Source organism: Miscanthus floridulus, chromosome 5 (genome assembly GCF_019320115.1).
Source record: "Miscanthus floridulus cultivar M001 chromosome 5, ASM1932011v1, whole genome shotgun sequence".
In the NCBI taxonomy this organism is placed as follows: Eukaryota; Viridiplantae; Streptophyta; class Magnoliopsida; order Poales; family Poaceae; genus Miscanthus; species Miscanthus floridulus.
The window spans coordinates 16,760,706-16,773,155 of NC_089584.1; the positions used below are offsets into that span (position 1 = coordinate 16,760,706).

The following is a 12,450-nucleotide window of genomic DNA, read 5'->3' on the forward strand; positions in this document are numbered from 1 at the left end:
AGGCATCACCCAAGCTGGTTGTCTTTGTTTCCAAACGGACTGAGTTTTTTCGGTACAGGAGGCCAATGCCCTCTAGCCTTCAGCTCAGCCGCATCCACGACCAAAAATGCAAGCGATGTGTCCTTGGTGGTGCCTACCTAGGTGGATGGCAGCACAAGGCAACGCCACAAGCGCTCTAGAGCCGACGAGCCACAACCAGAGGATGTGCTCGACGTAAACAACATGTAACAAATGCAATTTCCCATACAACAGGTATCAGCATGCAAGCACTTGTCAATGTAGCAGGAAAAAGGTTCCCGTACGAATGAAGGGACACTGGCACCAGGAGTCAACCGCACATCGCGGGGTCCTCCAAGCAGCCACAGGTCCAAAATAACTCATGCGCCAGCATAACCACGACGACTAAGCCATCAAAAGCATCCCTCCATGATAGGCACAGTGAGTCTGCTTGTGAGGACGGCAACCGAAGGTCCACAGAGTGCGGGAGAAACCAAAACTTTTCTAACAACAGGCCAAAAGGGTGTCACCAAAACTATTCCAACAACACCCTTCTCCAACAACGGTCGGAAAGCATGCAGCCAGCCATGGCAGCCAGCCGAAGCTGGCAAAGGGTCGTTGAAAAAACTAGTGATTTCGAAGCATTTTACCCGAGGTCTCCGCCAGCCGAACCCTCTCCCCCTACTATACCTGAGAGGCATCCCTATTCCTAGAAGTTCTAGCAGTTTTTTGTATGGTTTCTTCATGTGTTTTGGAGGACCCAGGAAATCTATGTGATATACAGTTTTGCTAGTTTTTTTCTCAGAAATGTTGGTTTCCGCTTAGGAGGTGCACGAGAGTCGTCGTGTTTCGTGGATAGAGTGAACCTTGGATTTTTTATGTGGGGCCCCATGGATGGGTCCCTAGGGCCATGGGGCCACCCCGATGTCACTGGGTCCCGCGGCCTGTTCGTGGCCCATTGCAGCTCGGACCCAACAAAACCTATTGCGCTCCACTCAAAAAAACCTATTGGGCTCACTGGTGCACAGGCCCATCACCGACCTCTAGCCAATCAACGTCTATAGGCACCTCCGCTTCATCATTCCCCTCCGATTCGTCCCCTCCGCTAGGGTTCAGACGGCATCTCCTCTAGGTTCGGTGACTGCCCCCGTGTCGGCAACTCCTCCTCCTCCAGGCGCATCTCTCCTCCTCTGCCTCCTCCTCTCCTCCTCTACCTCATCCCCCTCAATCGATGCTTTTCTGTGTTTGGCATATAACTTCCTGGCTTAATCTTTGAGACAAGCATACGACTACTGGTAGGATCAACTAGGTAGCACGTCCTCACCAACGAGCCGGCATCGGCCTCCATACGAGGCATCATCCAAGCTGGTTGTCTTTGTTTCCAAACAGACTGAGTTTTTTCGGTACAGGAGGCCAATGCCCTCTAGCCTTCAGCTCAGCCGCATCCACGACCAAACATGCAAGCGAGGTGTCCTTGGTGGTGCCTACCTAGGTGGACGGCAGCACAAGGCAACGCCACAAGTGCTCTAGAGCCGACGAGCCACACCCAGAGGATGTGCTCAACGTAAACAACATGTAACAAATGCAATTTCCCATGCAACAGGTAGCAGCATGCAAGCACTTGTCAATGTAGCAGGAAAAAGGTTCCCGCACGAATGAAGGGACACTGGCACCGGAAGTCGGCCGCACATCGGCGGGGTCCTCCAAGCAGCCACAGGTCTAAAATAACTCATGCGCCAGCATAACCACGATGACTAAGCCATCAAAAGCATCCCTCCATGACAGGCACAGTGAGTCTGCTTGTGAGGACGACAACCGAAGGTCCACAGAGTGCGGGAGAAACCAAAACTTTTCTAACAACATGCCAAAAGGGTGCCACCAAAACTGTTCCAACAACACCCTTCTCCAACAACGGTCGGAAAGCATGCAGACAGCCATGGTAGCCAGCCGAAGCTGGCAAAGGGTCCTCGAAAAAACTAGTGGTTTCGAAGCATTTTACCCGAGGTCTCCGCCAGCCGAACCCTAGTTCTAGCAGTTTTTTTGTATGGTTTCTTCATGTGTTTTGGAGGACCCAGGAAATCCATGTGATATACAGTTTTGCCAGTTTTTTCTCAGAAATGTTGGTTTCCGCTTAGGAGGTGCACGAGAGTCGTCTTAATTAGTTAAAATGGTATTATGACGAAGAAGACAAATAAAAATAAGGCAGTCTCTTGTGCATTGAAGCTATATATATATATATATATATATATATATATATAGAACTACTATCCTATAGCTGGCTGCAGAATAACTTATTCTGTAGCCACTTTGAGTTACGATAATTACTATGTTAATTTACGAGATTTACAGTAACTCCTTACTAAGTGGTTTACTATAACGTTATGGTAAATATTCCCATGTGTTATAGTAACCCAACTATCGTAAATATGTATTGACATTATGGTAAATTAGTATATAAAATTATGGTAAATAGAGGTGGCTACAGAATAACTTATTTTGTAGCCGGCTGCTGAATAGCCTCTCCCTATATATATATATATATATATATATATATATATATATATATATATATATATATATATATATATATATATATATATATATATATATAGAACTACTATCCTGTAGCTGGCTATAGAATAATTTATTCTGTAGCCACTTTGAGTTACGATAATTACTATGTTATTTTACGAGATTATAGTAACTCCTTACTAAGTGGTTTAATATAACGTTATGGTAAATATCCCCATGTGTTATAGTAACCCAACTATCGTAAATATGTATTTATATTATGGTAAATTAGTATATAAAATTATAGTAAATGGAGGTGGCTACAGAATAACTTATTTTGTAGCCGGCTACTGAATAGCCTCTCCCTATATATATATATATATATATATATATATATATATATATATATATATATATATATATATATATATATATATATATATATATATAACAGGAAAGTCACATATTAAAATCAATTAGTCAAGATGAAATGATTTGGCCCTGCAAGTGTTGACTCTCCGGTTTCCAACATAGAGTAAATATCATAAAAATACACGATTGTAAAAATTATTGTAGTAAAACTACATATTTTAAACTAAATATCACAAAACTACACCTTTATTGTCCTTTGATGTTATTAATCGACAAGCTTGTGCTCATTCCATATAACAAAACTGCACTTTCTTCACGGCTTGGAAGTCTTGTGATATATATGGTAACTAATTATCAAGATAAGTTTAGGTTATGTGAAGTTGGTTCACTAAATTGTAATTTTATGATAAATTAAGGTGATGGTGCTACAAAAACCGATGTTAGAGCGTCTTGTTTTTCTATCCGTAGTTGGATAAAAAAGAATGCCTCTAAAAATGGTTCTAGAGGTATTTCTTGTTAGTTCACTAATTGAAAAAGGCCAAGGTTATAGCCTGGGCAATATTAGTGGAGGCCTCACAAAGTCAGCCAGCTTACATATATGGCACAAAAAAAGACCTCGCTTGTCCCAGCGGCACGACAGAATTTTTTGTGCAACGATGTGCTCTTTAGTGCATGTCATGTGCACATCGAACAATTCAGACCCCCTGGAACGAAAGAGCGAACCTGTGGCGGCCCTCGCCGCTTGGGTACTACTGCAAAAGTAGAAGGACGTGTCGACTCGTGGGGTGCGCCCGCCACCTGCCGATGCGACGTGAGGAGGAGCCAAGCGCGCAATGGCGCCTGGACACGACTCGCGTCTATCCGTGTCGTGCCGTGAGGCCGTTAGGTGTCGCCCCGCAACGGTCGCGCCCGTCTTTCATGTATCCATCCACCTGTGCCCCGTACACACGACGCACCTGCTGGCGGACAAATCGCGTGGCCGCCGTCTCGGTCCCCGGATGACGACGACGACTCTACCGCGCGCGTGCAGGCGCGTCGCCGCCGGCCCGGGCCACTTCCCTGACGACGCGGCTGTGGGGCGCCCGTCCTTCTCCCACGATCCATTGTTTGTCCACAAGAAAATGCATCCGTTTTGTATCCACTGTTTTCAGTTATGATGATCGTGTAAATTGTCACAAAACCAGGATATGTCCAGGCATGCATAGAACATGACCAACGGATATCCAAAAACAACAGCGAAGTGGCATGGGTAGACAGACGTCAACACACAAATCTCATACCACGTCAAGGCATCACAATTCACAAACCTAGGAACAATTCCAGTTATACGATGACAGCATACGTAAACACCAAGAACTACTCACTCCATTCCGAATTATAAGTCATAAGCATATCAAGTTTGACTAAAATTATAGAAAGAATTACTAAAATTTATGAAATCATATAGGTATAGTACGAAAATATAATCTAATTAATAAAGAATCTAATGATATTTATTTAGTATCATATTACAAATGGTATCATTTTATATTATATATAAATTTAGTTAAATTTGAGATACTTAGACTCTCCAAAAAAGTTGGAATCACTTACATTTTGAGATAAGAATATTATTTAACTAGCACCTCTGCAATTCCATCATTTTGCTCGATGGAACTACGTAGCCCAGTTTTTTAATCTGAGAACGCGTATTGTATAGCAACTCAAATGCAGTAACTCACTACTGTATATACTGTCAAGCACAAAATGCAAGCTGATCAGAGGCTTGCAGCACCAAACTTTGGCCATTACAAGGTAGGCTGCATATCACAACACACAAGGGGAGCATCAAACTGCACTCGCCTCCAGGGGCACTGCAGGTTGGCAGGCCCAAGCTAACACAAGACAACAATGCACCGTCTCGCAACCCACAAGGCCACAGTCAGTACAAGCATCGATCGATCAGTAAGAGGGAGCAATACCAGGTAGGGGCACGGTGCACGCCCACGCCCACATGCACTCATCAGCTGGACAGATCTGTGCTCACGCCGTTCCTTGCTCCTGACTTGTAGCGCCCTCGCTTTGCAGGCCGCTTCTACTCGCTCCGCTGTTTTGTTTCTCCAGCATCTGCATCTGATCACCATACCAAAGTAGGAATTAGCATAGCACTGAATTGCATTTGCCAGTATTAAATAGTAATTTAGCTGACTGATCATTTCAGACTGCAGGCTACAAAGAGACTTGATTACAACACAAGGCTCACGGATAGCCCCGTTGTTAGAGCTAATCCAGTAAAGCAGCATATATAATCCAAATGTTGTCTCATTCATAGCAGAAGTATCACTGAAAGCTAGGTAAGATATATATGCTCTTTCGCTGGTTCCTAACTTTTTTTTTTAGAAAAACAGGAGGAGCAAGCCCCTACTGAAGATCAATTAAGTAAAGAAAACAGAGTGCAGCTTGTCTAACAGTGCTTGCCCATTCCAGTGCTGCTTCCAGGCAAAGCAGCATTTACACGAAGTGCAAAGATAGAAGCTAGCAACATCCAAAGAAAACAACAAAAGCTAGAAGCATCCAAAGAAATTTGGTATTCTGCACTCCCTTATTATTGGGTTGTCATTAACCAAACTGAAGGTACGCCAAAGCCGTGAGATGCTGAACTAGCTACCCAAAGGCACCACAGTTTGGACTAATCTCAACTTGAATAAGGCACAAAGATAGAAGTAGAAAACAGTTTTGGTTAGTTTTATGAAAACTAATCAAGGGTCCTGTTTGTGGCCTTGTGGGCTTATTGTTCAGATTTCAAGAAAAAAATGTCGTACCTTCCTGGATCTCGTATCCTTCAAAGCATTTCTCAGAAGATTTTCCAGCTTCTCCAGCTCATTGACATCTGATTCGTCAGCTTTGCTCTGGGGAGACCTGCTGGTTTGAAGCAATTATAATCATTTATCAAAAGTGGCAAAGAAAAGTGGGTGGAAATTCTGAATTCTGGGTGTACCAGGCTGCAATCTCGCTCAGCATCAACTGCAAATCTGAAGAAGCTTCATCCTTGTTCTGTACCAGAAACACCCTAGTAAGCTACATTTATCAAAAGTTTGATATTATATATTTGTTCTGGTATTTTGCATACTGTACAAACAGGACATTCTGCATAGTGCCAACAGAACATGTTGTTTGATGCTGGCAACTGGAAAGTGTCACAGTATGTAAAGACTGATTCTTTCTAAAAATATGATCAAAAGCTGGCAACTGTAGGCTGCATGTTATGTATTGGAAAAACCACATCAAGATCTTTACATTGTTTTTATTTCGATCGTCATTCATATTCCTTCCTTCTCCAGAAAATTGCTGATAGCGGTTATATGTATCCTCTATGCTGAAAAGGAGAAAAAGTCGAGTATGATATTAGCTCATAGCATAATGTACTCTTGAAAAATCAGTTTATGTATATTCACCTCATGTGGAACAAAACTGCACCCAGTTTTATTGGAGGTGAGTATATTATTATGAATTACATCCTGAATCTTACAGTCGAAAACAATTTATTATTATGATGTCTCATTTCCTTATGGTTTTGAATTTGACTTGATAGGCCAAGAAAGTTGAGTTCATACCCTGTCCATCACATTCCATACTACTATTCTACTCTATTTAGTTCTCATAAAGGTTTTGCACCACTGTTTCTCTAGATGTTTTAAGAGTTCTCAATGCTATATTCTTGATCATATAAAAACATCAGAACTGAGCCATGATACAACCTACTTGTCACATCTAACTTTGCATGGTTTTTGATGCATACATTGGACCGCCAATATCTTCTAGAATATATTTTCAAGATTTAATAACTATCTTAGAATACAACTATGACACTTTATCATGTATCCAAACTAATAGATTCAAAAGTTATTTGATGTTTGTACTTTTTAAGGTTTGACCAAAGTTTGTCCTAAAATGACATGATGTGACCAGAGTCTAGAGGGAATATAGATACTATTCAAAGTTCGATGAATCGAATAGGAGCTACTAGACATATATGCAAGTCCATAATCACGGCAATCCTTGTATCAAGCAATTACACAAGTAAATGTAAAGAACTAAGACAATTTCTGTTTATGAACTTCTTATTTATATTCTTTTGCCTTTTACTCCCTTGAATCACAACATGGAGAAATCCCTTATGTGATTTTATTACCATAATTTCAAAGATAAAGGGTGTGTATTTAGATGTAGATCATTGATTTTTTGCATATTTATATGAAGCTCTAGGATCAAACCAAAAAGGCAATAAAAATATATATTCTATGGGACAAGGATTCTAAAGGAAAAAAACATGGACCTCCAATGGGCGATAAAGATGAGTAGAGCATGGTATTGATGGGCTTCAAATCTATTCATTTGAAGAAGAAATGATTGCAATGCAAAATGATCTATAGCTTTGAGAGTCCTCGATATGGTGTCATCTAGATATCAAAGTTAGCCGTCCGAAAAATAGACTTTTCTCTACCATACATACCCTATCATATTTATTAATGTAAGGTGATGTTCCTTGTATCTGACTCTATAGTTTGGACCACTACATACCAAGACAACCATCTAAGCCGCCTAGGTTCTGAAGTTATGATTAGGTACTAGAGGAGTCAAAGGCTCAAAGTGACCAGACCTATATGCCACATGTGGAAAATCCAAGAGGTTTTAGGTTGGGTAGGGTGGGTTGTGAGGAGGAAGTTGTTAACTAAATGTTTGGTTAGGCTTTTGCACTCTTTATACATATTGGGATTGGGAGTTAATTGCCCCATGGTTCGAGTAGTTTGATTTAGCTTGGTAAATTTTCTTCCACAAACTTTCAACTCCCAACAAAAAGTTCCATCTTCAAATGTTGTGAAATATACGAGAACATGGGATGCGCAAGCCTTTTGTTTACATGACATGTTTTATATTGGGGTGCTAGAGTCCAGTTGATGCACATGGCTCTACCCACTTGGTTTTCTTCCATTGCTATGCATGTAAGTGAAGTTGATAACCAACTTTTCTTGTCTTCTCTCCTTTCCTTTACTTTCCTTGAAAGCTAAATATAAAATTCTTCTTAGGTGTTGCCCCTTAATCCTAGACAGTTGAGAATGATAGCTATGAAAGGACACAAAACATATGGAATAAGTTGAGTACATGTTCATAACTTGAGAGTGACCCAGTGATGGGTTTTTAGGACAACAAAAGAGCCCTTCTAGATATGCTCAAGGAAAAAATGTTAAGAAATATAAGAGTAATGACTCTAGTGAGCTTTTATACATCATGTCCATACATTGTATATATATAGAAGAGGTAGCTTTCTTGAGTATAATTTGCAAGTGGTCAACATATCTGAGTGCATCAACAAAGACAACTATATTCAAACTATAGAAAACTAAGGTTGACTAGACACAAACCAGTTTTGAGCGAAAAGAGTGGAAAAGGTGGAAGAAGAGTGTCAAAAATAGTGATTAGGTGAGATCATGTGAAATCACTTGATGTGTTGATTTGACTCTGCTTGCTAGCCGAGGTCATGTGAAATCGCTTATAGTGTTGGTTTGACTTTGCTTGCTTCAATATATGAGGTGAGAACAACCATACTCAAGTTAGCATTCTCACTCGCATATTTATCAAGCACAATTTAAGGAAAAAATAGGTTCCAAGCATAATAGCAATGCACATAGAAGGAATGGAAAATCAGTTTATCATTATATATGTTGTTACAACTTCACATGCATGGCTAGTGTGGGCATACTAATATTATTCTTGTTTCATAGGGCATTCTACTATTGTCAATTAGCATATCTTCCTTCAACATTCCATTATTGCTAATGAAGATTGTATTCCAAGTCAAATAGCCCTATAATACTACCATAGCATACCAATCCTATTGTCTATTCAGGATGATGTGAATGATCTTAAAAGAAGATACGATGGTGTTACCAAATCGAAAAACAACCTATTATTCAATAAGGAGAAACTTCTTTGCTACTATTAAATAATGTTGCTAAGTATTGAAGACAATGAATTATCTAAACCATTTTTTCCAAAAAAAAATCTAAAGATTGGAAACGACGTCTAAACACTTTTTCAAATGTTTATTGTCTTTTGTCATTAAGAAGCATAAATGTAGAGACATGTTTTTTACATCTACTTCAACAGATGCTCTCAAGTCGGGATCTTTAAATCCATTTCAGTAGACATTGCTATATGGGACCCACTCATCATCCACCATAGTTCTAATCGATTGAACTATAGAGGACCCGAGAGAGCCTGAAACAGGAGGAGCACGCCACGGCGAGGGGAAGGCGGGTGGAATGGCCCACCGTTGACATGAGTCGGGTCAGGTGGAACGCCCGAAAGGGGCTTGCAAGGTAGAGAAGTCAGGGCCAGGAGGAGGCTCACTAGGGGAGAGGATTCGAGATGGAAAGGGGCTCGCCGAGAGAAGAGTCAAGGGGCAGGCCTTGCCGAGGGAGCCACGCAGGGAGTCACGCCCGAGGAAGGGTGTTGCCGGTGAGAGAGGTTGCCATGGAGGGAGCCAACCGTTGGAGATTCGTGCCACTAGGGGAAGGGAGACACGCCTACCCGCACTGCAAAGGGAGGCCTTATCGGTGGAGCCGCGTTGTTGGAGGCCTTGTTGGGCACGACAAAGGAGGCGGACAGGCAGGCGCTATTCCGCTAGCACACAGAAAGGGAGGGCCTGAAGCTGGATCCCTAGGAATGAAGGACGAGGGAAAATTTGAGGGCCTCACATTTGTAGAACCTAGTAAGGGCTCTGTTGGAGCGGCTCTGGCCCTCGAATTTTATGTTAAGGACATAAGTAGGGGCCCTGCTCTAACGAGTTAGCCATATTTGTTGGATAAGACTGGTCCAGACTCATTCAACTAAATCAAATAGATTCCAAAGCCCGTAGATATAGAATTCGATTCTAATACATATTGGGTTACGCCATCTGTATCTCGTATATGATTCGGACTCATGATCCGTGCTCATACAAGTTAGAACAACTCGCAGCTACCGATGATACGGAGTCTGATTCCAATACGTATTAGGTTTCTGTTGCAACGCACGAACACAGTGCTAGTACTAATATCTTAAATAAAATGCTTTCAATAGAAAAGATATACTTTACTTAAAATATTGGAAGTAGTATATATGACACAATTTGCTTTGAACAGTAGTACTATGATGCCTTAAATAAAGAAAATAACTACCAAAAGCTTATTCGGTTATACCAGCCCTGTTCGTTTCGCTGAAAAGCCGGTCTAAAAATTACCGCTCGCTGATTTGTTGCGAGAGAAAACACTGTACATATAAGTCATAAGTTCAAGCGAGCAGGGCTTAGCATAAAGGGCACTCAGGGTAAAGGCGAGACAAATCTTTGTTTTTTTTTTTTTTTTTTTTTGCGAAACAAAGGCAAGACAAATCTTGATCCCCAGCCAACTTTCCGTACTTTCCATTTATGGAATTTGTTTAGTGACGGCGGCGGAACTGAAATTCCTCTCTCCGAACATCAGCAATCAGTAAGTAAGTCGGATGTCAACGGCTCACGGGCGCGCGCGCGCTCTCTGGAAGTCTCAAGCGAAGCGAGCCCAGTTCCATCCGCACCGCACGCAAAGCACGTGCGCATGGCGAGAGGAGACAGGGGCGCGCTTCTGTTGGCCTAAGGCAGAGCAGAGCCGGCCGGAGCTGTAGCAGGCCTAAGGCAAGATCCGGAACAGGTGGACGAACGCACAGCGACAGGGGTCATGCTCACATGATGCAAGGTGGTGCAACTCGGGGGACAGTCTGGATGGCGAGGCGGCGGTTCGCCGCGGGACAACGGGATCGAGGCCGACGAACTGCTCCAGGCCTCTATTCGATCCATAGTCCCGGCCGCCCTTGTGCAAGTAGCTTTACTAATCGGATGTGCAAGTAACAGAGGCAGGGAGGGAAAGGGAGGGGGAATTGAAATTAATCACCTGGCGGAGGCGTACTCGTAGAGCTTGCCGGCGGGGGAGAAGACGAGGAGGGCGACCTCGGCGTCGCAGAGGAGGGAGAGCTCGAAGGCCTTCTTGAAGAGCCCCGCGCGGCGCTTGGAGAAGCGCACCTGGCGGCTCACCCGGTCCTCGATCCGCCGCAGCTCCACGCGGCCGCGGCGACGCGCCATCGCTTTCCCGCCCGCCAGTGTAGCCGGGCTGCCGGCCTCTCTTCTCTTCACGCGCGCTAGGAGCAGCAGGGGAACGAAGCTAGGAGCAGGGGAGCGAGCGGTTGCTGGAGGCTGCTGCGCCTGCGGTCTGCGCTGCGCGAGGGAGTGGGGGACGGGGAGGTCGGGGTGGCGGCGGGCGGACGGGACACCAAGTGGGATGTACTACTCGTATGTTTGTGGCACGCGCACGCCCGGTCTCGTGGTAAATTTCCAGATTGGGAAAACGCGGCGCGGAGGCGGTTTGGCTGGCTGAGGCGCTGAGGTGGACGGGGCAGGTGTGCGACATGCCCCCGCGGCTGTCCACACTGCAGTTGCTCGAGAGCCACGCAGGCAGGCGTCTGTCTCCACGACCCACTCGCGCCCACGGCTACGACGGGCAGCAGGCTGCCGGAGTCCTCGTCGCCGTCCACGTCCGCATGGCTTGCGCAAATATCTCGCGCCCCTTGGCGGTGCGAAGCTGCGCGGATAAGGACCATCTCAAAAGATCCTGGACGCTTGAGGCCGGTAAGCTGCTGATAGAATAGATAATAATAAATACTAACTACTGTATGTGCTACAGGGGATCAGTCCAGCTGTCTCTGTTTGCCCACATAGGCACAGACACAGGTGCAAGTTCTGAACCTTGGTCAGTAAACGATCGTACCCAAACGTCTAGATTATTTCTCGATTATTAATTTAGATCGTGTCGACGAAAGCAATCGTTGGCCAGTGCCCGGACGTTCAAACCTAGCCCCTCCTCCGGCGCCCACGCCGTTGTCCCCGTCCCGCGCCTGCTGCACCCGCCCACGCTAGTGGGGACTGCCTTCGTCTTTCCGCACGTGACACTAAGGCGAGACAACAGAAAGGATGTAACACTCAATCTAGTTTTAAAACATCTAGATGAAACATACGACTGAAAGTAAATGAAATATTTAAAACATGCATCCGAAACACTTATAAAAACACCTGAAAACACTTGAAACCATTGTAAACATACGCAACATTTAGATAAACTACTTGCATCATATGTGTGAAAATATATGCAACATCCGGATAAACACACTTGCAACATATGTAAGAAAAAACATATGAAACATTGAGAACATGAGCTTGCAACATACGTGTATAACCATTGCAACCTGTGTAACATCCCGATATACTTTTGCAACAACCGTATGAAACACTTTAACATACCTCTGAAAACATTTGAAATAGATGCTTGCACATGCGTTTTCCATCCTTCTTTCATACGACGCAGCATAGAGCGGGGGGCGGTCGGTTCTGGCCAGCCAACAGCCAAGGATTTTTGGCGCGGCCTGATAGCGGGCAATTGCGCTTGCGCCTGGCTTGGGCCTGGCCAATGATGTCGCCTCTCCTGGCTGCCTGACCTGGGCGCGGCGAAGGATGGAGGATGGCGG

General features: G+C 43.9%; 1 protein-coding gene across 3 annotated transcripts; it reads right to left on the minus strand.

Annotated features, from left to right (window-relative positions):
* Window positions 1-3,643: 3,643 nt before the first annotated feature.
* LOC136449595 (MADS-box transcription factor 51-like) lies at window positions 3,644-11,133 on the minus strand. Of its 3 annotated transcripts, XR_010758057.1 has the most exons (6): window positions 10,827-11,133; window positions 6,157-6,235; window positions 5,858-5,937; window positions 5,682-5,778; window positions 4,842-4,992; window positions 3,644-4,021 (listed from the first exon to the last, which is right to left on the minus strand). XR_010758057.1 is itself a non-coding variant. In XM_066449650.1 (5 exons), the coding sequence occupies exons 1-5, from the start codon at window positions 11,012-11,014 to the stop codon at window positions 4,903-4,905; spliced, it is 534 nt and encodes a 177-aa protein (XP_066305747.1). In that variant the 5' UTR covers window positions 11,015-11,133; the 3' UTR covers window positions 4,039-4,902. The 3 variants fall into 3 exon arrangements, 2 of the variants coding, with proteins under 2 accessions (XP_066305747.1, XP_066305748.1); XM_066449650.1 differs by lacking the exon at window positions 3,644-4,021 and having other exon boundaries at window positions 4,039-4,992; XM_066449651.1 differs by lacking the exon at window positions 3,644-4,021 and having other exon boundaries at window positions 4,040-4,992; window positions 5,858-5,913.
* Window positions 11,134-12,450: the final 1,317 nt, after the last annotated feature.